General features: G+C 35.0%; 3 protein-coding genes across 6 annotated transcripts; all 3 read right to left on the bottom strand.

Annotated features, from left to right (window-relative positions):
- Positions 1 to 7198: 7198 nt before the first annotated feature.
- On the bottom strand, positions 7199 to 10282 carry LOC105139428 (COMM domain-containing protein 9-like). 2 transcript variants are annotated; one of them, XR_844974.1, is made up of 7 exons: positions 10198 to 10282; positions 8559 to 8997; positions 8312 to 8482; positions 8141 to 8233; positions 7874 to 7984; positions 7614 to 7755; positions 7199 to 7444 (listed from the first exon to the last, which is right to left on the bottom strand). XR_844974.1 is itself a non-coding variant. In XM_011045853.1 (6 exons), the coding sequence occupies exons 2-6, from the start codon at positions 8730 to 8732 to the stop codon at positions 7708 to 7710; spliced, it is 597 nt and encodes a 198-aa protein (XP_011044155.1). In that variant the 5' UTR covers positions 8733 to 8997; positions 10198 to 10282; the 3' UTR covers positions 7199 to 7707. The 2 variants fall into 2 exon arrangements, 1 of the variants encoding a protein (XP_011044155.1); XM_011045853.1 differs by having other exon boundaries at positions 7199 to 7755.
- Positions 10283 to 10524: 242 nt separating this feature from the next.
- On the bottom strand, positions 10525 to 18736 carry LOC105139427 (U5 small nuclear ribonucleoprotein 200 kDa helicase-like). 2 transcript variants are annotated; one of them, XM_011045852.1, is made up of 4 exons: positions 15415 to 18736; positions 14039 to 14428; positions 10725 to 13928; positions 10525 to 10614 (listed from the first exon to the last, which is right to left on the bottom strand). In XM_011045852.1, exons 1-3 carry the CDS (start codon positions 18376 to 18378, stop codon positions 10731 to 10733), a joined length of 6552 nt encoding a protein of 2183 aa, XP_011044154.1. In that variant the 5' UTR covers positions 18379 to 18736; the 3' UTR covers positions 10525 to 10614; positions 10725 to 10730. The 2 variants fall into 2 exon arrangements, with proteins under 2 accessions (XP_011044154.1, XP_011044153.1); XM_011045851.1 differs by lacking the exon at positions 10525 to 10614 and having other exon boundaries at positions 10616 to 13928.
- Positions 18737 to 20566: 1830 nt separating this feature from the next.
- On the bottom strand, positions 20567 to 25506 carry LOC105139426 (nucleotide pyrophosphatase/phosphodiesterase-like). Of its 2 annotated transcripts, none has more exons than XM_011045848.1 (12): positions 25118 to 25506; positions 24393 to 24484; positions 24087 to 24156; positions 23860 to 23982; positions 23635 to 23727; positions 23153 to 23282; positions 22947 to 23028; positions 22741 to 22873; positions 22239 to 22444; positions 22001 to 22126; positions 21467 to 21776; positions 20567 to 20996 (listed from the first exon to the last, which is right to left on the bottom strand). In XM_011045848.1, the coding sequence occupies exons 1-12, from the start codon at positions 25334 to 25336 to the stop codon at positions 20691 to 20693; spliced, it is 1890 nt and encodes a 629-aa protein (XP_011044150.1). In that variant the 5' UTR covers positions 25337 to 25506; the 3' UTR covers positions 20567 to 20690. The 2 variants fall into 2 exon arrangements, with proteins under 2 accessions (XP_011044150.1, XP_011044151.1); XM_011045849.1 differs by having other exon boundaries at positions 22037 to 22126.
- Between the last annotated feature and the right edge of the window lie 499 nt (positions 25507 to 26005).

Genomic DNA, 26005 nt, shown 5'->3' with positions numbered 1-26005 from the left:
AAATATTCAAAACATTCATTGTCAGATTTTTGTGTAATTAATTTCTACATAGAAATTGAATATGAATAATATGCAAGCTCATGGTACTCGATTGTTCTATAGTAGTTTGTTTAACATTGAGTTTCAAAAGTTTTTTATTTAAAAAATATTTTTATTTTTTATTTTTTATTTTTTTTCAAATTATTTTAATATTTAAAAAACATTAAAAATATATGAATTTATTTAAATATGTTTTAAAATAAAAATCACTTTTAAAAATAACTTAGACCATACTTTCAATATATGCTTTTTTGAGATCGTAATTTTCTACGGGTGGAATAAAAACATATAATTATATTAAAAAATATAAATATTATTATATTTTTTATCTATATGCAATAAAATATTAACAATAAATTTTAGTAAAAAAAAAAAAATTCTTGTGATTTGTTTGACTAAATGGGTAAACAACAAAATAGTTGTTTAACATAAATGATGATCCAGTAAAAAAAAAACATTTATCATTTTAGTTGTGTCCAACTTTAGTTTAAATATGAAAACAAAGAAGTACAAGAAGATTAAACTAAAAATAAAAAAAAAACTGAGTGAGTAAAATGAAAAAAATAAATTAAAAATATATCAACCCATGTTAACACATGAAATTTTCACCTCAAGTAATAAGTACAATCCTAATAAGTTAATTCAATTGGATAATTTATCTTTTTTTTTCTTCTCTCGTTCTCTTGTCGGTTAAACCTTTATTAAGTTCTAATTAACCATAAATCTAATTAATTTTATAAGAAAATAAAAGAATTACAAGAGAATTTAAATTAAAACTTTAGAAATATATCATGTTATAGACTTTAGACAACTTTAAACAACAAAAAAAATTTAAAATTTACATCAAAATTAGGCATAATGTTTTTTAAGAAGAGCAATAAAAAATGATGAAATTGTATTCTTTAGTTCAATAAAAAAATTACTAATAAAAAAGGGTTAAATTATATTTTTTGAGTTTTGAATTTTTAAGAAGAAATGAATTAAAAAAAACTTTACATGTTGTGTCATGACCTATCTAATCAACAAGTCATGCTAAGAGTTAGTGAATTTATGTTGCATCTAAATAAAGATAAAAAAAATTAAAAAATCAAGGTGCATGGACCCAACAACCCAACACGTGTAGGTATATATATATATAAAAAAAAGAGCCTAAATGCTTGGGCTTAAGCTCTGTATATTTTTAATTTTTTTAAAGGAAGGACAACAGGTTATTTTCTCCTTTTATTAAAAAAAAACAAGCAACGCATTACTTATTTACTCAGGATTCGGCTACCACAATGGTGGTTGAAAAATTAGGATAGAGATATTTATGTCTAAAAATCTATTTTTTTAACTCATTTTAACAAAAAAAAAAGCTTTAGAAACACTCTCACAATACCTGAAAACCTATTTATCAACTTAAAAAACTCTAAAAAAAGTCCCAAAACATGAAATCAAAGCAGGTAACATTTTTCTTCCTTGATTTTAATCTACTATTTGAGGTAATTTTGAGATTTAAAACAATTATCATTCAAAATATTTCATAAAAAAAAACTAGTTGACACCAATATAAATCAATTTGATGGTTTGAATACATGGAAACAATAATTTTTTCTTTTTATATCAAAATCTAGTGAAAAGTTTTTTCTCAGAATACTAAAACTTTAGAAACAACAAAAATTTTAGTTGTGTATCAAAAATAAATTTAAAACAACAATTTGTGTATCAAAAATAAATTTAAAACAACACAAACGAATGAAAAAATCTAATTTTATAAATTAAAAAAGTTTATTTTTCACACCAACTTTAAAATACTTTATTTATTTTTAATGTCTTTTCAAAATTAATCTTCGTATTTCAATCTTGTTCGCTAGCCAATAAAATTAATAACGCAATCAAGTGCTAATTTCACAACTAAAAAATACAATTGGAAAAAAACTAACTAAGGGTTTAGTTGTTATATTTATAGACATGTGTTTTCTTTTTTGCCACAAAAATCATCGTCAACCCTCTGATCATAACACAAGAAAAAACATGTTCACAACAGGAAACAAGAAGTAAACTTGATCTTGATACACAAAATTACCTTATTATAAAAAACTCCCAGTACGGGCATTACTCCAATTGCACGCAGTCTACCACAGAGATTCTTGACAGGTTAATGGCTCCATTAATTGCTTTCAAACATCAATCAACCATTTTACTTTGTTGGGAAGTTATACAGATTACTGTTCTGTGAATGCGAGTTCACCAATAGAAAATCCTTAATTAGGTCATGTGCTCGGCAGAAGGAGAGACAAGGCAAGGTACTGCCAAGATCATAGGTATATAGACGTTGATGTTACTTAAGATTTATTTTTTATATTGTTTTTATCTTAAAAAACATTAATTTAAAATACTTTTTTTTTAAAAAAAACAAACAAGCTATTCTTCTTTAATCTAAGCTCACCGTATCAATAATATTTAAACATCCAATGCTGTTAGGCAGCTGTATTTATTTCTAATAAAAAAACTCTAGTTATCAAGCATTAACATCAACTTCAACTAGTTTGCAAATTAATCAATCCATGCCGTGCGACATGCGCCACTGTCAGCTCTCGATCCCCACAAAAGCTGACCATTTCCTAGGGGAAAAAATATGTCTTCCTGCTGAGCCAACCACAGATATATCCAAGGGAAGGCTGCCTGATTTGTCAGATCAATTTCGCCACCTAATGTGTTTTGACGTGATGTGGTTTCACACTCCATCTACCCGGTTGATGAGCCCTCTTTCCGACGACTTTTCTGTTTTCTGTGATTTTCAGCTCGATCGACGGTTTTGGGATTTATTTTATTTGCAAATGGATGGTTTGAAACCATGTACTTAGCAAGGGTTTGGTTCAGGATGTTAAGAATCTTCGATTGCTTAAGACTAATCAATCTGGTCAAAAAAGCAATTGTCAAACTCCATTTTGTATTTGATTCTTTTTTCTCTTTTAAATTTAATTCACATCATGACGAAGACCAACCATAATCCCAGTATTATGAAAGGAGATGTCGTGTAAATCATGCTTTATAAAAATTTATTTTTAAATTATTTTAATATATTTTTAACTAAAAGATACTTTAAAAAACAATAATTACGGAAACTTCAAACAATCCCTTAATTTTAATTAAACCCGTTATTGCAACCTCACTATTTTCTGTCTTTTGTCTTTTCTCCCTCTATCCCTTGTATTTTAAGAACCGCCTCCCATGGACGATGGAAGAACGGCCACATAATTTGATGGAAAAAACAGGCTTGCATTTCCGCAAGCTATCATTACTTTCACCCTTTGTCTTCATTTAGCAAGTGCGGTCTCAATTCCGAGCCATTCTTCTCCCACTTTCTGCGCAAAAATTACTTGATGATGGCCACAGGATAACTCCATTACGACCTTCCGTTGTCAAAATCACATGGACTTGAAAAATTACAGTTCGATGATTGATACGCGGAGACTTAGAATAAATCAAGTTCATCAGTCCAGTCAAAGACGGGTTATAGAAAGACTCCAGATGCCTAAGTTCTGGAGAAATTCAATATCACGACGGAATGATAAGTCGGTGTCATTGCTCTGTAACTCCACCCCTGATTTGGGAAAATGGAATTCGATAGCTGCTTGTGCCTCGAGCGCGGAAGTGCTGTAAATCTAGGCCAAGACTTGGTCCTAAGTTCTACAGATATTCAATGACATGATGGGTTATAGAAAGACTCCACAGTCCACACACGCAAGTCCTAAAGATATTCATAACGTGACGGTTAGGTTTATGATGGATAAGCATGTTTTGAAAAATAATTTTTTCATGTAAGTTTTTATTTAAAAGGCTAAAAAACAAGGTAATTATCCAGTGACAAATGAGTTGAACTTAAATTTAAACTCAGCATATTTTAACTTGACAATAAATATAAATAATATAAATATAGCTTGTTTTTAGATTCAATATCAAACAACTGGAGAGACTATTGGATACAAATAATATAAAAATAGCTTGTTTTCAAGTTCAATATTAAACGTGATTAAAAATGAAGCTCGAGTAGGTATAGGTTTAGTGAGTTATTATATCTAATATTTTTGAGTTCAGTTATACACTGATATCAAACAAATATGAGTTTAATAAGTTATTAGATTAAATATCTTCAAGTTTAGTTTTATGCTAAGTCTAAGTAGACATGAGTTTGATGAGTTATAAGATTCAATATTATTGAAATTAGTTATGCGTTAAATCTAAGTGAACATGAGTTTAGAAAAATACTAAACTTACCATTTGAGAGCTTGGTATTATGTTAAGCTCAAATGAACATTACAGGCTCCATATTAATATTTTATTTGTTTATTATTATGATTTTTAACCCAAAATATTAATATCAAAGATATTCATTTCTTTACATATTTAGATATATAAAAGTTTTCAAAAAACCTACTATATTCTTATCATCATTAATATTATATAAAAAATATTTGTTTTTTATTTAATATTATATAAAAGATATTTATCTTCCATTAATATTATCAGAAAAAAATGACTCTTTAACCTTTTCTAACAAGATTCAAAGGTTATAAATACTCTTTACCACTCAAATAAAAAAAGTTTAAAATATTCTTTTTCTAGTGCATGTATATTTTAAGAATATCTTTCTAAATATTATTATATTTTCTTTTTATAAAAATATTTACTCAAGCATACAAGAGTTTTTAAATTTATTAAAATAAATTTTTTATAAGTACCAATTATCAAACATCAACCACCTTAAGTAAAAATAAATAAATCATATTACTAAAATAAAAAAAATTAACTTATTATCCCATATAAAAATCTTGTTTTTAAACTGCTTCAATATTTTTGGACATCATCGATTTCATCGCACGTCAATTTGCAATTTGCACGATGGCTGCTTGTGTCATGAGTGCAGGAGTGCTATAAATCTAGGCCTAGACTCGGTCCATGAATACAATGGATCAATTTGCATATCCATCGACCACAATAATATTGCATTTTTTAATATTGCATTTTTAAATGCTTGGCCTTCCTCCATCGACCAAGATTTTTTTTTTTATTATTAATATGGGGTGTTCGGGCCAGCGTGCACGCACCACGACTAATCCCCACGGCCTACTGAATACCCTACAAACCCAACAAGCAGGTAAGGCAGCACGGGACTGACAAACGTGCAACGTCAGGGCTCGAACCCATGCACAGCAAAAAGAACAAGGCTCCTACCACCGCTAGATGTGTTACGTCTGAGAAACAATAAAAAGTCTTGCTTCCACAGAAATGGAAATAGCAAGGAAACTTTCCCAACAAAACAATATAATTTTTTTTTAATACATCAAGTAATATTTTTTTTAATACATCAAAATAATCTGAAAACACTAAAAATAATTAATTTAAGGCAAATAAAAAATTTTATTTTTTTCAAAAACACTCTTGAAACACAAATAAATGAGCTCTTCAACTGGGAGCTAGGTTATCAATTTCGATCATGCATGTAAGATGTGCTTCAATCCTTTGCTATTAGAAGCCAAGTGATGATGCATAAATATACACTAGCTCGAATAGGTATAGGTTTAGTGGGTTATTATATGTAATATTTTTGAGTTCAGTTATATATTGATATCAAACAAATATGAATTTAATAAGTTATTAGACTAAATATCTTCAAGTTTAGTTTTATGCTAAGTCCAAGTAGACATGAGTTTGATAAATTATAAGATTCAATATTATTAAAATTAGTTATGCGTTAAATTTAAGTGAACATGAGTTTAGAAAAATACTAGACTCACCATTCGAGAGCTTGGTATTATGTCAAGCTCAAATGAACATTATAGGCTCCATATTAGGCCATAATATTTTATTTGTTTATTATTATGATTTTTAACCCAAAATATTAATATAAAAAATATTCATTTCTTTATATATTTAGATATATAAAAGTTTTCAAAAAACCTACTATATTCTTATCATCATTAATATTATATAAAAGATATTTATCTTCCATTAATATTATCAGAAAAAAATGACTCTTTAACCTTTTCTAACAAGATTCAAAGGTTATAAATACTCTTTACCACTCAAATAAAAAAAGTTTACAATATTCTTTTTCTAGTGCATGTATATTTTAAAAATATCTTTCTAAATATTATTATATTTTCTTTTTATAAAAATATTTACTCAAGCATACAAGAATTTTTAAATTTATTAAAATAATTTTTTTATAAGTATCAATCATCAAACATCAACCACCTTAGTTAAAAATAAATAAATCATATTACTAAAATAAAAAAAATTAACTTATTATCCCATATAAAAATCTTGTTTTTAAACTGCTTCAATATTTTTGGACATCATCGATTTCATCGCACGTCAATTTGCAATTTGCACGATGGCTGCTTGTGTCATGAGTGCAGGAGTGCTATAAATCTAGGCCTAGACTCGGTCCATGAATACAATGGATCAATTTGCATATCCATCGACCACAATAATATTGCATTTTTTAATATTGCATTTTTAAATGCTTGGCCTTCCTCCATCGACCACGAACTCAATGAATATGAACTTTACTTCTAGGAGATCCTAAACCGTTGGCCTGTGACAGATGCACATTAAAATAACGCCAGGCAAACCTTCGGTCTCGCTCTTCATTCTGGACTGAAGAAGGTAAAGGCTCCACCCTGCTTTTACCATGTGATGTAAAATAAAAACATAACAGAAGAATCTTACACCACCAAGTAATGGCGAAAAACGTGACATCAAGAATCTGAAACTGATAATATCAACTGCTCTTTTTTGTTGCATCATGTGTTGTTACGTCTGAGAAACAAAAAAAAGTCTTGCTTCCACAGAAATGGAAATAGCAAGGAAACTTTCCCAACCAAACAATATAATTTTTTTTTTAATACATCAAGTAATATTTTTTTTAATACATCAAAATATATCAAAATAATCTGGAAACACTAAAAATAATTAATTTGAGGCAAATAAAAAAATTATATTTTTTTTAAAAACACTTTTGAAACACAAAAATAAATGAACTCTTCAACTGGGAGCTAGGTTATCAATTTCGAGCATGCATGTAAGATGTGCTTCAATCCTTTGCTATTAGAAGCCAAGTGATGATGCATAAATATACACTAGTGACCTGATCCTTATAAGCAGAGATGCATTTTGTCAAAGGATTCAATTATTTTTTCCCAAAAACTAAAATTCATTCCTAATACAAACTGCTAAGCATAGTTACATGCCATGAGTGACATGACCAACAAACCATTCACCAGTAACATCATCACTGACTCCACAATACAAACTACTAAGCACGGTTACATGTCTAAATGTTCTTTATTGCCAAAAGAATCCCAATGATTCTTGCTCCTGATCAACAAAAGGTTTCTCTCTTTCAAGTGGTGGGGCACTGCATGTGTAAAAAGAATGTCCAAAGTGTAACTGGTTCAGAGACATCTTCTGGTGAACAAAACCTTGACCATTACAGTTAAGATATTGTGCCCCCAACAGCAATAAACAATATAAAATCTTCACATCTCCGCATAATTTGCTATAGTTTAATCAATATAACAACATACCATGTCAAATCTTGCAGCGGATAGATTCCAAGTCAAAGACATGGCCCATACCATTCCATTTCAGGCATTGCTACAAGCAAGAGTTACTAACTTCCTAGACTATGTTGGTTCCCTGAGATAACTGCCTATTTGATGCCCCACCCTGCGATGGAAGACAACATTTAAACACAGCGAAAACCGAACTACAAATCACAAACAAAATTGCACCTCATAATATATGCATAAGGAAAAGCAACGTAAATTTCAAGTGCAAAACTTACCAAGTCAGACAATTGGTCTCTTATGCAGTACATAGACTTTACCATTGTTTCTAGAGTATCTTTACCTAATTGGAACTTCACTTCTGAGTGAGACTGTGTATCATCTTGAAGCTGCACAGAGCACAATCATAGCTGATTAAAACATAATCAGCTCATGACCTTTCTCGACGTTTTTAATGTACACACTTTTAAATCTCATCCAAGAATTTGGTCCAAATTAAGCACAAGTTAATATTCTACCACAGCCCCAAACAGTGAATTCAATACCTTCAAATTGATAACAGCGACAGGATCAGTCCCTTCCGTTGCATCCTGGTTCGCCATATTCCATGTCATTGCCTTCAACCGTGGAAAATCAACCTGAACAGCAAAAATTAAAATTCAAACTCAACATCCTCGTATCTCACCATACACAAATCGAAGACCTACAAACATTACCTGATCTTTGAACACATCCGCTCGCCACTCTGTCTGAAACTTTTGAAGTAAAAGCGTCAACAACCTTTGCAATTCCGGCAAAACCTCTTCAGGAAACAACTTCTGAATATCATCTTTGCTTACATTCTCGTACACACACCTTCGAATCAGCATTCGAAGACAAACCAATAACTGCAGAAACAGGTAAAGAAAAAAATATGAAATCATTTTTCAAAAAACGAAACCCTAAGATGATTTAGTTGCTTACGGGGTCGAGATCGGTGTCGTTTGGGAGTTGGAGGATGTCGCGAATGACAAGTCGGTCGGCGGAATCGAGACCAGTTTGACGAGTTCGCCAGAGAGCTTGAAGAATGCACTCTACTGATTCTTTAGAGTTTGCTCTTACTAGTAACGGCAAATGATTCCATAAACTATGCTCCATTTTTTCTCCAACTCTTTAATATTTAATTAATTACACAATTTTTAACAACATACGTCTAACAAATTGATGTTTGAAAGAGTATTTCTCCACCAAGCCCTAAATTAAGCAGCCTTCAACTCCATACCTATTTCTGGGCAGCAAAATGCTGGTACAACTCCCGCCCCCCTCCCTCTTGTGCTAGATAGGACGAGAACAAAGCGACATCGTTTTAGTTGCGCCCTCCCTTTGTTTTCTCACCCAGAAGACTCGTTTTATGATCATCTCCCTGCCAACAAAAAAAATAAAAAATAAAATAAAATTATAAAGAGATTATTCGTTACTAGAGCAGCAGGTTTTTTTTAATACCTTTTATATTAAAACATAAAAAAAAATTCTTTTTTAAAAAATACTTTTTCACCGTAAAAACATGCTAATATTCGGAATTAAGGGAACTAATAACGTATTACACGTTAATGTTGAAAGCTTTAAGAAAAAAATGGGATCAATTTGATCCTTTGCTTTGCTTATAGTAATTAGCTCAATGTTATATTATCTTTAAGAATTATAATTATCCAAACCTAAAATGTTTATATACTTAGTAACAAGTTGTTTATGATTTGGATAGTTTTATTTATTTATTTATTTTTTGTTGACAGTCATTATTTTTTTAAATTCAAACTTTAAGAAAGAAAATAAATCTCATCAACAATCTAACTTGAGTGTGAGTTAATTTATAAACAAATGCTAATTATTGTAATTTTATTTTTTTTCTTGCAATATTAAAATAGTTTGATACCTATCCAAACAAAATTTGTGAAGCTCTGGAGTTACAATTATTAAGTGAAAAGACCAGCAGGTTCCTTTTTTCTCTTGTTTCCTATCCTTTTTTATTCATCAAGAGGTTAATCTCAGTATGGTTGCAAGTAGCTACCCTCGTTTCAATTATTTTTTCTAACTAAAAAGAATTGATACATTTATTTTCAAGTTCAGGTATCTTCGAAGCTTCCAAAAAAATTATATAATTATTAATTTTAAAATTTATAAAATTAATTAAGAGGTAGATAAATTGACAGCTTCCAAAAAAATTATATAATCATTAAGTTTAAAATATATAAAATTAATTAAGAGGTAGATAAATTGACCCGAACACTTATATTAATAATTAAAAAAAAACCATTATAATCATTCCAAACAATTCCCACATATTCTGATCACAGTTTGAGGTAATCAAGATCATCCTTGCTGCAGCCAGAATGCCTAAAAGCATGCGTATGTTGTTCACATACGAAATGCCTCTTGAATCCATTCAGTATACATTCATAATTCACCGTAAGTTTTCGTTAGCTGACTACTTGGAACAAATTTAGTCCACACGAAATATGATTCTCATTAAATAAAAACAAGTCGAATAGCCCGTGAGAAATATGGTAAAAAACAATCTGATTCTGATATGAAATCATGTTCATCGATAATAACGAGTACTCACTCAGGCCACGGCAAGAGAAAATCATCCCTCAGCACTCGTCAATTCCTGCAATCAACTTCCTAGAGATGAAAGAAGTACAAAAAATCATAACATCGCCATCTTCTTCTTGGTTACGATGATGATTGATCCATACATCCTACCCAACTCAATCAATAAATACCTGATCATGATAATGCAACTTTAACCTAAAAAAGGCGCACCATCAAGAAGTGCAGTGAAAATTATATACATTAATTACAAATTCAGTAACGAAGAAAACAAGCAATGAACCACGAAAGAAAATTCATCTGGGTACCAACTCTACCAAGTCTGCAAAAGCAAGGCACTGCCACCTGAAACTAAATCTTCATCACATTGTCATGCATGTTCAAAGCAGTCATTTCCACCGACAGCATGAACTATATATATGACCATCTCCTAAAACAAAAGCAAATACACCAAGATTAGAAAGATTAGCCAGCTATTCTTTTAAATTCCAATATTGCTACTGGAAGAGACAAAAATGAGAAGGGAAAAAAATATCTAACTGCAGTTTACTCTCCTTCATTGTCTTCATCTGGGCCTGCAGCTTCACCGACATCAACAAAGAAGTTGTATTCCTGGTCACAGCCAAGATAAGAATCACACATGAAATAGAGAGTATATGACATCCTTCCAGCATCTGTAGGAGCAGCAAACTCCAGCTTCACCTTTGACTTCCTCTGAAGGGAAACCCTCTTGATGGCAAGTAACAGGTTGCTCCTGGTATCACCGACAACAAGCCACCACCCTTCTTCTTTGGCTTTAGGATACCTTGGGGCATCAACAGGTCCCACCTCTGTCCCCTCTAGATCCCTTGCAAGGGTGACAACCAAAGTGATGTCTTCTCCTGCCCTCACATTATCACCATCCGTCACCTCGTAAGACATATCAACGATGGGAAATTGATTGCAAAACCTCACAATATCTAGCACCTGAGAGTCTGACAACTGCAAAAGCTCACGCCTCTCATCATCTTCCATCTCTACCAGATCAAACACTGTCTCAATGCTCTTTCCCGGGTTCTCCTGGCATTTCTTAGCCAACTCCTTTGTGAAGTGTGGAAGCTGTAGAAGCATGGAATCTTGCTCCCACATCCCTTGTGTCACCATTTGGCTAACTTCCATAGCAAGGAGAGCACAGTTCAACCAGCCATTGCTTGAAATGACATAAATCATTGCTTGAAGCAATCTACTGGCAGAAAGAAGCACCTCTCGCTGTTCCAATGCTAGGTTCCCACCCACAGATTGCCTAGAGAAATGGGCTTGTAGCAACACATTAGCCTTCACATGTGGATCAGCATATCTAGGATTTTCAATCGAAAACCTCTGATGATTGATTAATCTTCGAAGCACCTCCTGCTCCCCAGGTTGTATTGGCAGTTGCACATACTCTGAGGCTGAAGCGAGGATTTCCAGAAGACCCTTCATCTTTGTTTTGGGAGTCAGAGAGGAGCTAAAACGTTCTATAGTAGTATAACTGATGTAATAGTAAGACGCTATCATGCCAAGGTTTAAAGGAGAAAGGTCCATGTCATCCTTGATACCAACACATTTACTCTTTTCTAGGTCAGCCAATGTGTTCTCAACAAGCACTGAGAGGTGATCAGAAAGATGCCTGTGACTAACTCCCTGGAGATTGTAGTAGTTTGGATTCTGAGTGAGCCTCCTATACATGAAAGTCCATGTGAGATAATCAACAGCATCCTGCTTGTTCTCAATAACTCCAGCAACAACTTCAGCATTAAAATTATCATGTAAGAAATGGTGCAAATGACTTTCCACAGGAAATGCTTCATATAAGAATTTCTTGTAATATTCTTTACGAGGTGCGTGGCAAAAGATGACACACTTTCCAGAATTATCCAGAAGAGGTCGGCTAGCATGACCCATCATCTGCAGAAGATCTATGACAGGATAATCCGTGTGAGCATCTTCTTTCCCATCATAGTATTGAGTTCCCATCACCACCACTAAATGTGCTGACAAAGGCAACCCCCAGCATAATGAACTACTCATGACACAAACCTGAATCCACCCAGCTTCAAACAGCTGGTGCACAACTTCTTGATCCAAGCTGCTCAAGCCCTCATGCAAGTACCCAACTCCATGGCACAAAGTGGCTCTCAACATTTCTTCCTGGATCCTTCCAATGAAAGGTTCCAATTCTTCAGACCTTAACAGAAAAGCTGGCATCTCTCCACCATCCACACTTGAGTATGTAATCAGATCTACAGCGGCGAGTTGCACATGCTTTCTTGTGGGAACAAAGACAATAGCTGGCTTACCATTCTTTGCATGCTTGACAATATAAGTATATGTTCGTTTCGTCATTGCTTGCATCCTTGCCTCAAAATTGGCAATATCAACACCTTGAATGTGTATTTCCAGGGGCACAGGACGCACACCTGGAGGAAAATTGAAAAGGCCATGAGATGTAGCTCCTATCCATTCCCCAAGATCCTTGGCATTTGCGAGAGAGGAAGACAAAGCCACAATCCGTATCTTGTTCTCTATCTGACTAGCAATGTACCGCATCCTAGAGACAATCACCTCTAAGACAGGACCACCTTGACCCCCAATCAAGTGAAGCTCATCAATGATAAAAAGACTAACTTGCTGGACATACTTCCGCTGTTTCCATCGTCGAGACAGAGCATCCCATTTCTCGGGAGTGCTGGTGATTATTTGACCCCTTTCAAGTAGCTTCAAGTCTGTAGCTGTTTCCCCAGTTAATTCAACAACACGCATGCCAAGACCTTGGCCAAACTTTCTCTCCCAATCACGATAGCGTTCCTTGGCAATTGCTTCAAGAGGAGCAATATACACTGCACGCATTACACACTCTGGTCCCTTTTGGTGATTCCTCAATATGGCAAACTCTGCACAGGTAGTTTTCCCACTAGCTGTTGGTGCAGCAACCAAGACATTATCATCTGTATTATAAAGAACAGTAAAGACCTGAGTTTGCACTGGATTAAAATGCTTAAAATTTTGATAAAGAGCTTCATATGATGGATTTCTCAACGCGGTCACAGGCAGAGGCTGCAAGTCCAACAACTCTGTAGGAGGTGGATACTTTTCTGGCAAGATAAGATGCCTGAAAGAGACGGGCAAAACTGTTTGTGAACCAAGCCATTTATCTGACACAACACGAATGAAATACTGAGGTGGCAATGGCTCATGGATCAACACTGTGAAATTCAGTGTGGGGTCCACAACCTGTTCCTCATCAACGGACTGCCTTTTCAGCATAAAGTACTCGTGATGAAGAATAGAGTCACCATTATTATCCTCCATGATAACCCAAAATGGCTCCACATATCCATGAATGTTTTCGTCCCATAGAAAGTCTGCAGTTATTGTAAGTTCAACCCTCAACACAGTGCGAGTAATGGGCTGAACATGTGCTGCAAGGTTTAACTTTGGGAATTGGTGGATGAACTTGTGCAGTGTTTTGCCCATCTTGGGAAAACGGATGAGCTCACCAATCTCCTGTGGTTTAAGGTCATAGTAGCTTTCCCATGACAAATCTTTCTTCTCCAACATCATCAGAATTTCATTAAGGATCCCATGGAATTGGCGAAGAGGAGTCTGGACACTCCACATTCTCTTATTAATCATTTTACACAAATTCAAAGCCTTCTCAGCTAGCCGGGCCCATCCTCTTTTCAAGACAATCTCAAAGAGAGCTCGCATAAGACGACCAGCACTCTTCAAAGAAAACAGAAACAAATGAATAAAAGTTGTATACAAATCAAGAATCTAACTGGAAAAGAAAGAAAGAAAGAAGAAACTGCAATGCCAATTAGAAGAACACAAACCTGAGTTATGAACACCATGTCAGATGTCAATGAAAGCCCTTCAAGCTTTAGCTGAGAAATATATGCTTGCAGCAAAACATTAATTTTGGCACTAGGCTCCTCCAGGCTTTCCTTGATAGGAATTGGAACACAGTCCAAAAGCTTTGCCAGTTCCATCTTCTCATCTTGTCTAACTGTAACATATTTAAATTCTTCACTTAGTGACAATAGATGGCACAGCTCAATATCTCCCATTGTTGGCTTCAAATGCTCATTATATGTGGACATTGTCCCATGAGTAATATAGTAGTAGCTCGCAATTCGACCCAAGTCAGTCACCTGGAAATATCCACTCTTCCTGTCGTACTTGACCAAATTATTTTTGTCCAGGATAGTAGCAGCAGAATGTATCTGCAAAAAGAAAAAAAGCCCATTAAAACACAATTAGACTTTTTGAAAAATAATTAGGAACATTACTTTTAGCAGATGAAACCAGCCACCACAGTTAATTTAAATTGAAAACATCTGTCAATACAGGCAATGAAAATTTCCTACGGAAGACAAATAAGGGCTGGAAAAAAATGACATTGCAATTATATTGGAAAACTAGACAGATGAAAGGAAATTCGACAATACCACATCAATTTCAAACTAACAAGTGATTAAAGAAAGAAAGAACAAAGATAAGGGGAACAGAGGAAGACAATCACACTATAGTTTATTCAAACCAAGAACATGCTTGAAACCCAAACTCTTTCCCCATGTCCATAAAAGTTACAAATGGAGGCTTAGTTGTTGGTGGTGTATGCTTTCCTCTTCCACTCATTTCATAAGCAATCTCATCTTATGACAGTGAGTTTCAAGTTTTGAAAGAAGACATTGGATACCCGAATTTCTAGTCCAGTATACCATGACTTAATATGGTTTCCAATTCATAAGTCAATAGTTTATGTGTTATAGAAATGCATATTCTCCATAAACATATCTTCACAAGTTCAGACAAAGTTGAGTTACTAATTATACATGATAACCTATCCCCACTCAACTAGTGATGTCGTGTGCTAATGCAACCAGCCAATCCAAGCACCTAATATATCATCACACATTAAAAATGATATTCGGCACTCAAGAGATCCATATAGGGAGAACAAAGCAATGATGATGAAGACACAGGGGACACGGTGAACAGCTTTTTAAAAAACATTGAATATGCAAAATCCGTGTGATAAAGCACAAATTTGAATGGGACACATATGATCTAATGACAGCAGATGAAAGCACAGATACCAAAAACCAAATCTAACATATGTAACACATGCCTGGAGCTAATAGCAAATAAAGAAAGCCAATTGATATATATATATATATATATATATATAAAAGAGTACGGTGCCTACCAGATCAACCCTCCTCTCCTCCAATGTGATATCCCTAGTAAGAACATCTGGTGCTAAGCCATAAAGCGTGGGGTTTCGCATCATCCGGACATACAAGTAAGTATACTCGAGCCAGTGGCAAGCTTCCCTGGCATTTTGAACTGATCCTAGAACAATTTCTGCATTCAACTGATCAGCCAGCTTGGATACGAACTGACTTTCAATGGGAAGTTGTTGATTCATCAAAGAAAGGTAGTACTGCAGCTCACTATGGCCTGTGATGATAATCCCTTCCCCGTATGAATCATACTGAGGCCTGCCAGCACGACCCAACATCTGCATAACATCCAGTGGACTTAGTTCAGTCCATGCTCCATTTTCTGGATTGTAAATCTGAGTCCCTTTGATAATCACAGTGTGAGCAGGCAAGTTAACACCCCAAGCTAGAGTTGCAGTAGAAACCAGTACTTGCACGTGCCTATCCCTAAAGCGCTCCTCAACAAGTTGACGATCACCTCTTGTCATCCCAGCATGATGAATACCAAAGCCATAGGGCAGAAGATCTTTGAGATCATTGCTTTTCACCAATTCTGAATCAGTTTGGAGAATCTCACGACTTGCACTCTCCTCTCTCAAGAATCTACTTAGAGTTTCGTTAGCGAGTGCAGTGTCCCTTATTGCTCGAGCTGTTTTGGCTGTTTCCTTCCTTGAGTGGACAAAGATGAGAACTTGATGCTTTCCTGCTACATCCATTACCTTCTCGTGACAGATATCATTCATCAACTGAAACCTCTGCAGTGGCTTATTTATATTGATTCCAATATACTGTTGAGAAAGAGGAACTGGCCTGTAGCTATTGTCAAAATGGAAGAGCCCTTTTTCCAGATCGACCCGTAAAAACAAAGCCACGTCCTCAAAATTAGGGAGTGTAGCTGACAGCCCCACCAACCGGATATTTTCCTTTGTTGTTTCAATTTGCCTAACGGTTCTTGCAACAATACTCTCAAGCACAGGTCCTCTGTTATCATGAAGAAGATGAATTTCATCAATAATCAGTAGTTTCACCAGCTGAGTATAGGTGCGATCACCAGACTTTCTGGTGATAATGTCCCACTTTTCAGGGGTTGTCACAATTATCTGAGTTTCCTCAATTTGTTGGCGGGTCATTGTTTGATCTCCACTTAGTTCCTTCACCTGGACACCATACTCCTGCAGACGATTGGACAAATTACCCACAACTTCAGCTACAAGGGCTTTCATTGGAGCCACATAAACTATCTTATAATTGTTATTGTTGAATGAACCATCCCGATTCCTGTTCAAGGCAATTTGCTGAAGTATAGTGAGCACTGCAACATTGGTTTTTCCTGCTCCAGTTGGAGCACACAGGAGTATATTATCTGCCTTGAAAAGGGCGGTCTCATAGAGTTTACTCTGCACCCTGTTCAACTGTTGCATCCCTTCGAAAGCTGGTTGAGCCCAGTCTGGCATTTCTGATATCTTTACAAACGTCTCATTAGGAGGAATTGCCCGTGGCTTCAATGCTGGTACATGAACTTCTTCATAACCCTTTTTCTGATGTTTAAAAGAACCAACAGGAAGATCACACTTTTTGTTTGCCATCAAGAGGCCAGTACCCTGTTCAAAAGCAATGCTGTCCAAGTCAAGCAACTGAGGCTGGCCTTTCAACCAACCACTTTCAGCATCTCTATCAACAAGTCCTCTCCAACCCCTATCCCCATCTCCACCAGCCTCATTCTTCAGCCAGCGAGCCTCTTCTCTTATACTCTTCTCCAAGTTTTTTTGCCTCTCTTTAGCAGTTGTCCTAGTGGCATGCAGTTCCTCCAAAATCCCTGCCAAATCAGGACCTGAACCCATCATTTCCTCCTCTATCTGCTTCCTCTCCTCCTGATCTTTGGACCTAACTAAACGTGTACACCAGACAATCTTCAGCCTGTTCCACAAAAGAAACTTTATAAAGCTGAACTTATCAAACTGGAGACGTAACAGCAACTTCGTTTCAACTTCCCTGTCATCTCCCTCGGCAAGTAACTTCAGCACTTCTTCTGCTAGCTTCTGGCACCGTTGTGGATCAATCTGCAGTTTATAAGCTTGTGAAATCTTCCTTTGTAGCCAATAGGCATCAATATCCTGAACATTAATGTTCATTCCCTCATTTGCCCCCCTCATTTCATCATCATCGATTCTGCCACCCATCTGCATGGCCCCAGAGCCACCTGCTTCCACCACATCATCATCCTCTTCCTCCTCCTGTGGCACCATATCCAGATCACTATCCCCTTCCTCATCTTCATTGTCCTCATCAAACTCCACAGCAACACCCACATCATCATTAAGGACATCATCACCATTAGCAACGGAGACCCCAGCACCATTCCCCCCATCTTGGTAATCAGTGATAAGCTTACCAATTGAAACAAACTGATCAAACATACTGTTGGGAATAGGGTTCAGCAACTTCTCAATCTCCTTCCTCTTGTCCTGCGTCCTAACAGACTCATTCTTGAGAACAGCCAAAATCTCATCAGCGGCAGCACTAACAATATTAAGAGGCTGACCACCCAATTGCTGCTGAATGACACTTAGCATAGCTTCATAGGCAGCTCTAGTTTCCTTGGTCTTGGGGTGGTAAACGCCCTCCTCAGTGGAAGTAAGGACACTCTCCTCTCTAAGGCGGCGCCTCTTAGCTTGACAACCACGGACAGCTTCACAAAGAGCACCACGCTCCTTCTTCTTCCCCTTAGCCTTGTTAATCTTCTCATCTAACTCAGAAGGTCTCCCTCTGTGAGCACGGTCACCAAAACTTCTAGGGTCAATCCTGCCCCAGAGAGACTCAGGTTCACCAGTGAGCTCATGAGCATCACGTCGTCGAGTATCAGTAGTACGAACCAGACTGGAATTGGCTCTGTACTCGTATTGCTTGAATCGAGCGTGTGCCTCAGCACCACGACCCAGATGCGCCATTATTGAATTTCCAAATCAAACACAACAATTAAAGTTAGAAACCAAAACTCGATTTAAAAGAAAAGCAAAACGTAAGGATGATAGACCCTAACCAGATAGATAACTTGGATAGTCTTTGTATCCTAACTCTAACCCTAACTAGGATGGATGAGCAGAGTTAAGTATTAAGAGGATAACGACCATGTCGAACGAAAACAACAAAACCCTGATTACATTTTATTGATTCGAATCGAAATTCAAAAATGAAAAAAAAAAGTTAGAGAGAGATCGGAATGCTTACCGTAGCTTCTTTGGTTGAGAGAACGAAGAAACTTTTACAATCTCTTCTGAATTTTCGTGTTCTTCTATCGGCGGAGAAATGAATTAATCAACCAGATTTTGCTGCTGCTACTTACTTGACTAACACGGTAGCTAATAATTTAAAATATTGTAGAAAAGATACTTCAGAATATTTAAATGGAAAAATAAACGCAAGCAAAGACCAATCAGTGTGCGTCTCGGGGTAGACCGGAGAGACCATCACTTCATAAAATTTTGAATTATTTATTTTTATATTTTTATATATTAATATTAAAAATATTATTTTAATATATTTCCAAATAAATCTAATATTTAATTATAAGGGGTGTAAATACAGGTATTGAATGTTTCATTGCCTTCACAAATCTAAGACTTTTTTTAAGGAAATAAATCACATAAGAAACAATTAGTCATTTAATTTATAGATTTTCCAATTTGGCACATGAAGTTTAACAATTATAATATTAAACATTTAAGCAAAAGAACTTCAATTGTTTTCTTACATGTCAATTAAGGCCAGTTTTACCTATTCTCATCTCAAAATTTACATTATAAAATACATTATAACTAAACTTGACTATATCTTAGATTTATATGCGATGAATTGAGTGTTTGGTAATTTGATATAGAAGAGTGTTTTTTAAAAGTATTTATTAATTAAAAATTCATCAAAATAATGTTTTTAAAATTTTTATTTTTAATAATTGTGCATTAAAACCATAAAAAATACCTAAAAATCATCAACTTGATATTTTTAATAATTGTGCATTAAAACCTATTAAAATACCTAAAAATCATCAACTTGATATTTTTTTAAATAACAAACACTTTAAAAATTATAAGATGTCGCAATACTAAATGAGCACAAAGTCTTAAAATATAATATTTTAATATATCAGAATATTAAAAAAACTATTATTTTGATATTTTTTTAAATAAAAAATATTTTAAAAAATAAAAACTATCACTATAACAATCAAGCAAAGAGTTTTAAGGGGTGTTTGAGAGTGCAATAATAATTATGATTTAAAGTGTTTTTTGTTTAAAAATATATTAAAATATTTTTTATTTTTTTAAAAAATTATTTTTAACATCAATATATGATATAAAACTATTTAAAAAATTAATTTTAATTAAAAATTAAAAATTTTAAAAAATTCAACTCCTTTTCAAACACTAATATAAGATACGTGGGAGAAGCGGCATGCTAATGGAGATGCATTCATTGAAAAATTCTGGGAGAAGCGGCATGCTGAAGTCATTGAAAAATTAGCTAATGGAGATGCATTCATTGAAAAATTAGTTGGTGGAGATGCATTCAAAGGTTAACGTTGAACAATTAGGAAAACAAAAGTTTGATTTATCAGTTAATTCGTTCAAAGTAGAATATTTTTTAAAGGAATGACTTCGTAAATATATTTTCATAATGTAGATAATAAATAAATATAAGTCAAACCATTATAAAGGTAATTACTGCTCTTGCCACCTTGCTCCGCAAGCAGAAGACCCCCAGACTACACCGCCTGCGTGAACGAACTTACTTTGAAATAAAATTTTCAGACTTCTAGACAATAGAATTCGTCATATTTATGTACTGAGTCGTGACCCACCTTGAAATAATCATGTATTCACCTAAACAGTGAATTTGTGTTGAAGAACAAGTTCAATCAAGTCATCATCAGGTGTGGCGTGTTTTTTCTGAAGTGTTAAGACCACATGGTCAAGATTACTCTCAAACAACCAAGAAACTTGTGGGCGGACATCTATAGTTCAATTAAGTATGTTAGATTCCCAAGTATTTAATGAGTATCTTCCTCTCATCCTGAAGTTCTTGGCTCAAAATATCCTATCGTGTTAACACAGAGCTCATAATGGAGTAGCAGAGATGCAGAATAAACATGAAGAATAAATTCCATGAAAACCTTTCCATCAGAGAGCATTGCTATGTATTACAGCAACATTCCAAGAAGAATGCTTCTGTCTTTTGACATGGAATTTTTATTACAGACGATTCAAGTTGCCAGAGTAGTTGCTGGACAACTATCATGCACACAGGCCAAGACATCTCTATAGTCCCTTGAAATGGTGAATGAATCATAGACCTTTCCATCGCTGCTTTTCTTGTACTCGAAGAGCAGAGATGAATGATTAAATGCTGTCAACTTGACAAATCCAAAGTCATAATCTCTGTAAATACTCCAATTTGGGATCACGCTGCTGTATTCTGATAAATGGCTTCCTCCCCCACCAACAACAACATGAATAGTTCCATTCATTGTGCCTGAATAATGATGTTTTTCTTTGCTCACGCATTGATTCTACATCATCAACACAGAGTAAAAATAAGCAAAATGAAATGAAAATAATCTAAACTTGCAGTCACAATATTGAGGAATTTGAGGAGAAGCAATTAAAAGCTATAATGGGACTGGTGACCAATGGCCAATGAAAGGATGTGATAGTTTCACAAGGCCAAGATGTTTTTCCAAACTATAGATGTTATGTATCACTTTCTGGCAATCATTAAATACCCTTCAAACCTTTTCTAAGCATGAAATCAATTGCCCCAACAGGTACGGCCATCTAAATTAGAGCTCAAAATGCAGATTTATAGTTGATGATTTAACATTTCACCATAAATTAAAGAAACTATTAAGTAAATGCAATTGTCATCTGCAACTCTTAGAAAGAAAAGGATGCAGCCTTTACAAATAGCATGCCACAACTGGCATCTGTATCCAATTCTTTGTAATGGATAAAATCATACATGTACTGCAATTGTGCATACCTGGTAAACAGGGCATGTCCTCTCGTAGTTGTGGACATGTCCATAAAATGCAATGTCTACCCTGTATTTTTGCCAAAGTTTCTGCAAGCTTTCCCTCCCCATGGGCTCTTCGAATGCACCCTCTAGGCCATACCAAGAGTTAGACGAGTAGCCAAGGACACGATGCGCTGAGAAGATTAACCATGGCTGCTTTTGTCTATCAACGGATGCAAGGCATTTTTCAATGAACTTATATTGTTCAGTTCCCTCTCTCCAGTCATGCTCAGAGTCAGCTATACAAAAGTGAAACATGCCATAATCCGTCGAGTACCTGTGTGTTTATGGATTTTAATTGATTTCATCACAAAACTAGACTGGATAGTAGAACTACAAAATACAGGTGCACTTGTTGATCCTAGGCTGCTTCAGGGTTCAAATGTCACGGTTCAATGCTTGTTATCTTACTTCCTCCTATTTATTTTATTTTTGTTAATATAATTCTTTTACAACATCCTTAATCTGAGAATTAATTGAGGTACATTTTATGCAACTTACCAAAACTTAGCTCTGTTCTCAGCAGGAACATAGTACATGGTTTCTGCAGGCACACCACATTCTCCACCAGAATCTGGAGTGTCATAAAAGGAGCCTGAATTTGGCCAGTCACGTTCATGATTACCACTGCAGAGAAGAAAACATTCCAAATAAGCTTATTGTAAACCCCGTGTGTGTGTGTGTGTGTGTGTGTGTGTGTCCAACACATTTGTAATCGTTCAAGAGCAAGGGTGCAAACCTTGCAATCATGTATGGAACAGTGGATGTAATGGGCTGCACCTGTGCTGTGAATTGGTCCCACTGTGAAATGTACCCATTTGCATATGGTAAATCTCCTATATGGAATACTATATCAAAGTTATCCAAGTCCTTGATGAGCTGGTCTGTAGTGTTGAGTGAACCAGGCTGATAATCGCTGTACTCATTTGAACCATCACGCTCTGCCTGAAAGACATTTGATAGAATTGTAAATCTCAACGTATGCACAAGTCATATGGAATGTTTTCTTCCATAAAAGACGATCTTGTGTTTATCAAGCACTATAATTTACAATAATAACTAGAAGATAGACATGTTAAAGTTATTCCATTTACTAGTCCATTCCAATGCGAGATTAAAGAAGGCTAGAAGTACAGATTGTGCATTTAAATTTGTAACGAGCATACAAGCAGCAATATAGATCTCCTCATTGCTGATATAAAAGCACAGGTTGCTAAGATTGTCAAAGACAACATACATACCTTCCCCATGTCACCAAATATTATGACACGTTGTAATGAGTCTTGTCCAGGATATGGAGATGATTTGAATGAAAACACCTTGCTCCAAACATATGAACCATCAGATAAGATATGACCCATTCGGTATGTATACCTGAAAAAACATGACCAATTAGTAGTGTTGAGACTTTTTCAGTGATAGAAAGGTAAGTTTCCAAATTCCGTACACTGTGTTAGGCCATAAATCCTTCAGAAAACTTGTATGTATGAATCCAGGATCACGCCAGCCAACTGTTCGTGCAGGTGAACCTGGGAAGTGAAAACAAGCTCATCATCGCATGCCTTCAAGCAGACACAATTGAATGTGATAAAGAATACGAGTAGGTTAAAAAAATAAAAAAGTCCTGTAATGTGCAGGTGAACCAAATCATACCACACATGCTGTTCTGCTTGAATGTTAATGTTCCAGCAGGTGAGCGCTTTGGAGTTTCACCCTTCATGCCCCATTCAACAAATGGAACAGCTTCATCTATATTATAACCACTAGTCCATGTTACAGTCATCTGTGAAACATATAAATTCAGTAACATTTCAATAACGACAATAACAGTGGTAAAATGTTTGCTTAAGCCAAACATTGAAAGTCGATGTTGGAAAGTTAAAACACCATTATTATCATCTTGATGTTAAAAACTATATTTCAGGGTTATATAACTTCCATTCTCTCTCTCTCTCTCTCTCACACACACACATGAAAATCATACATGGGCTCACATGGAACTTTATAAGACGAGTATATGCTTTAAGACTCAGTATACAACACTAGAATGCCCTTAGCTTGTTTATGGGGGTTAATAGTTAAATCAGACAAACTTCATTGAAAGATATGTGAGAATATTGTCTATAAAGACTCACTTCATCCCAAGATTTTCCATGAGCAAGCCGCGGGTATACTGGTGCTTTTGGATTCGAAAACTGTAATTTGTTTGAAACAGACACCAGTTTCGGCTGCAAGAAATTGAGCAAGAACAAGGCCATTTTACAACATCATAAGCATTCCTCGAAAGTAAATCATTCGGACAGTAAGAATAAAATGATGATGCAGCACAAAAGCAAAAAAAAAGGAGTAAGAAAACTCACATATGACAACCCGCCAGAAAATAATACGAAGGCAAAATCTTCTCGCTGATTTATCAACAAAAATCTCAAAGTACTTTTTCCTGTTTTTGTGTATTCCGGATTGCTATGGTTCGCATACTTGTACTAAAACACGGACATCCAACATAACAGATGAAATTAGAAATGTTTTGGCTTGTAAGATTCGACTGTTAACCTAACTCAATGTCTACAATCACTTTTGTACACACCTTTATTGGGGCTGTACAGATATACGGAGTTTCCTGCCATTGATCATCTTGTGGTGGACATGTGGATGCGCTGCCATATCAAAATACAGTTGTTGTAATTCGTAAAATACTCAAATGAGCATGAAGTTTCCTATACGTTGTAGTTATCAACTTTGGTCCTACAACAGCATTTCTACGTAGAAAAAGCTTGACATGCGAGGAAAAAGATCCAAGTGTCAATTGATGTAATGCACTAGTTAATCACAGTATTACAGGCACAAAGAATCATGACCAGGCAGTTCATATTGGCACATTGAAGAGGATTACTTGAAGTTTGCAGGAGAGAAAACTCCGATCCAATCATCTGCAGATGGCTTTTCGTTCATAATATTCACCGTTATCCATTCAGAATCCTCACCCTGCAATCACATGAATAAAGGGGAAAAAATCTAAGAATTACATGCCATGTTTGTTAAGAAAATATTCTTAAACAACGTTACCTACAATGTGTTCCTTACAGTATGTTGTATAATAACTAGATTCTGGCTGAAAATAAAATTATATTAACATAATATGATGAATGGTTGGGGTTATCATACATGATGTCAAGTTTAAAAACAATATTTTAGGTCTCTAAGGATTAATTTTACGGGTTTTTCTTTTTCTCAGTTAAATTGGTTCTTCAATTTTTTTTTCCCGCTCCTAATTCAAAATACCGCTTTTTAATACGAAATAAAAATCCAGCAACAGTCGAGTACTGTTGTACAAGAACATCTTTGAACTGATTGGTCCAGTTATTATACTTTTTTAATGCAGATTTCACGTTTGAAGGTTTTGTTCCTCCTAAAAAATGAGGGGAAAACACAACACTTCCATCATTACTAAAAATTGAGACAAAATATAGATAGAAAGTGCAGCTTTCAGGCAGCAAGATTAAATCTATGTATCCAGTCGAAAAGATGGCAGGGCATCCATGTTGGATTAAAAATATTTATGACAACATAGCCAAAGCTGTGAGAGGTAGATTAGGATCAAAGGGTTAGAGTCATTACCAGAGAGCCAAGAATGCGAGGGTAGGCGGTGATGAGAGCGGAGCCATCAAGCGCCAGAGTGGTTTTGTAAATGTCGATCTTGGCAAGTGCTTGCTCTCCAGCTCCATGAATATCAGCTTGAACAAAGGTCAAGTTTGCAACACACAGCAACCAAAACACGAGTACTGCTGAGGATGTCCCCAAGATGTTTACTGGAAAGTGATGAACGGTCTCTTTCATTTCGCCTGAAGTGGTTTTTACGTGCCAGAAACGAGAAGACCAGACCCCAAGCTAGCCAAGCAAGTAGCCCACTAGGTTTAGCAGACAGCCATTAAAAAAGCTTCACGCACCCCCAAAATTAACCTAACACGCCACCCTCCTGCTATGGTTACATCAATGGTCCTTGAAGCTATATATACCGCATGAAAGGATGTGGTTGAGCTTTGCTGTCAGTTTTTAAATAAAACGTGAGGAATGCTTTTCTTTTCTTTTTTCTTTGCCTGCATCAGAGTATCTAAAAATCCATTGAATCCAACTACTCAGATCGATTTATTAAAGGGTAGAATTCTTTTAATAATATATTCTATTTTTAAGAACTCAAAACTGCGCTTACATAAACAAGTTGTGAGCCAATTGAACCAACCACTGGTAATAGAGAAATGACCTCTTGAACATCAAGAATGTCCGATGATGTCAGAGGCAATAACTCTATCGTTATTTTATAGTTATAACTTTTTAGAATTGTAATAATGATTGTGATTTAAATTATTTTTTATTTAAAAATATATATTTTTTATTTTTAAAAAATTATTTTTTAATCATCACATCAAAACAATATAAAAATATAAAAATTTTAATCATCACATAAAAAAAATATAAAAATATAAAAAAACTAATTTTTAACAAAAA

This window comes from Populus euphratica, unplaced genomic scaffold, assembly GCF_000495115.2.
Source record: "Populus euphratica unplaced genomic scaffold, PopEup_1.0 scaffold92.1, whole genome shotgun sequence".
Lineage (NCBI taxonomy): Eukaryota > Viridiplantae > Streptophyta > Magnoliopsida > Malpighiales > Salicaceae > Populus > Populus euphratica.
Note: the sequence above shows the minus strand (reverse complement) of the source record. Positions and strands in the feature narration are given on the sequence as shown.

Bases quoted from the DNA above. Each gene is read 5' to 3' on its own strand.
- LOC105139428 (XM_011045853.1), bottom strand. From the start codon at position 8,732: ATGGAGCATAGTTTATGGAATCATTTGCCGTTACTAGTAAGAGCAAAC. The intron at 8,234-8,311 runs GTAATGTTTGTA...TTTGCTGTTCAG, and splicing joins CGGATGTGTTCAAAGATCAG to GTTGATTTTCCACGGTTGAA. The intron at 7,985-8,140 runs GTATTGAATTCA...TGCTCTGTGCAG, and splicing joins TCGCTGTTATCAATTTGAAG to CTTCAAGATGATACACAGTC.
- LOC105139427 (XM_011045852.1), bottom strand. From the start codon at position 18,378: ATGGCGCATCTGGGTCGTGGTGCTGAGGCACACGCTCGATTCAAGCAA. The intron at 14,429-15,414 runs GTAGGCACCGTA...TTCTTTTTGCAG, and splicing joins AGGAGAGGAGGGTTGATCTG to ATACATTCTGCTGCTACTAT. The intron at 13,929-14,038 runs GTTTGTGTTCTT...TTTTCTTTGAAG, and splicing joins ACATGGTGTTCATAACTCAG to AGTGCTGGTCGTCTTATGCG.
- LOC105139426 (XM_011045848.1), bottom strand. From the start codon at position 25,336: ATGAAAGAGACCGTTCATCACTTTCCAGTAAACATCTTGGGGACATCC. The intron at 23,983-24,086 runs GTGTGTACAAAA...TCCGTGTTTTAG, and splicing joins TCTGTACAGCCCCAATAAAG to TACAAGTATGCGAACCATAG. The intron at 22,874-22,946 runs GTACGGAATTTG...ATGTTTTTTCAG, and splicing joins GATTTATGGCCTAACACAGT to GTATACATACCGAATGGGTC.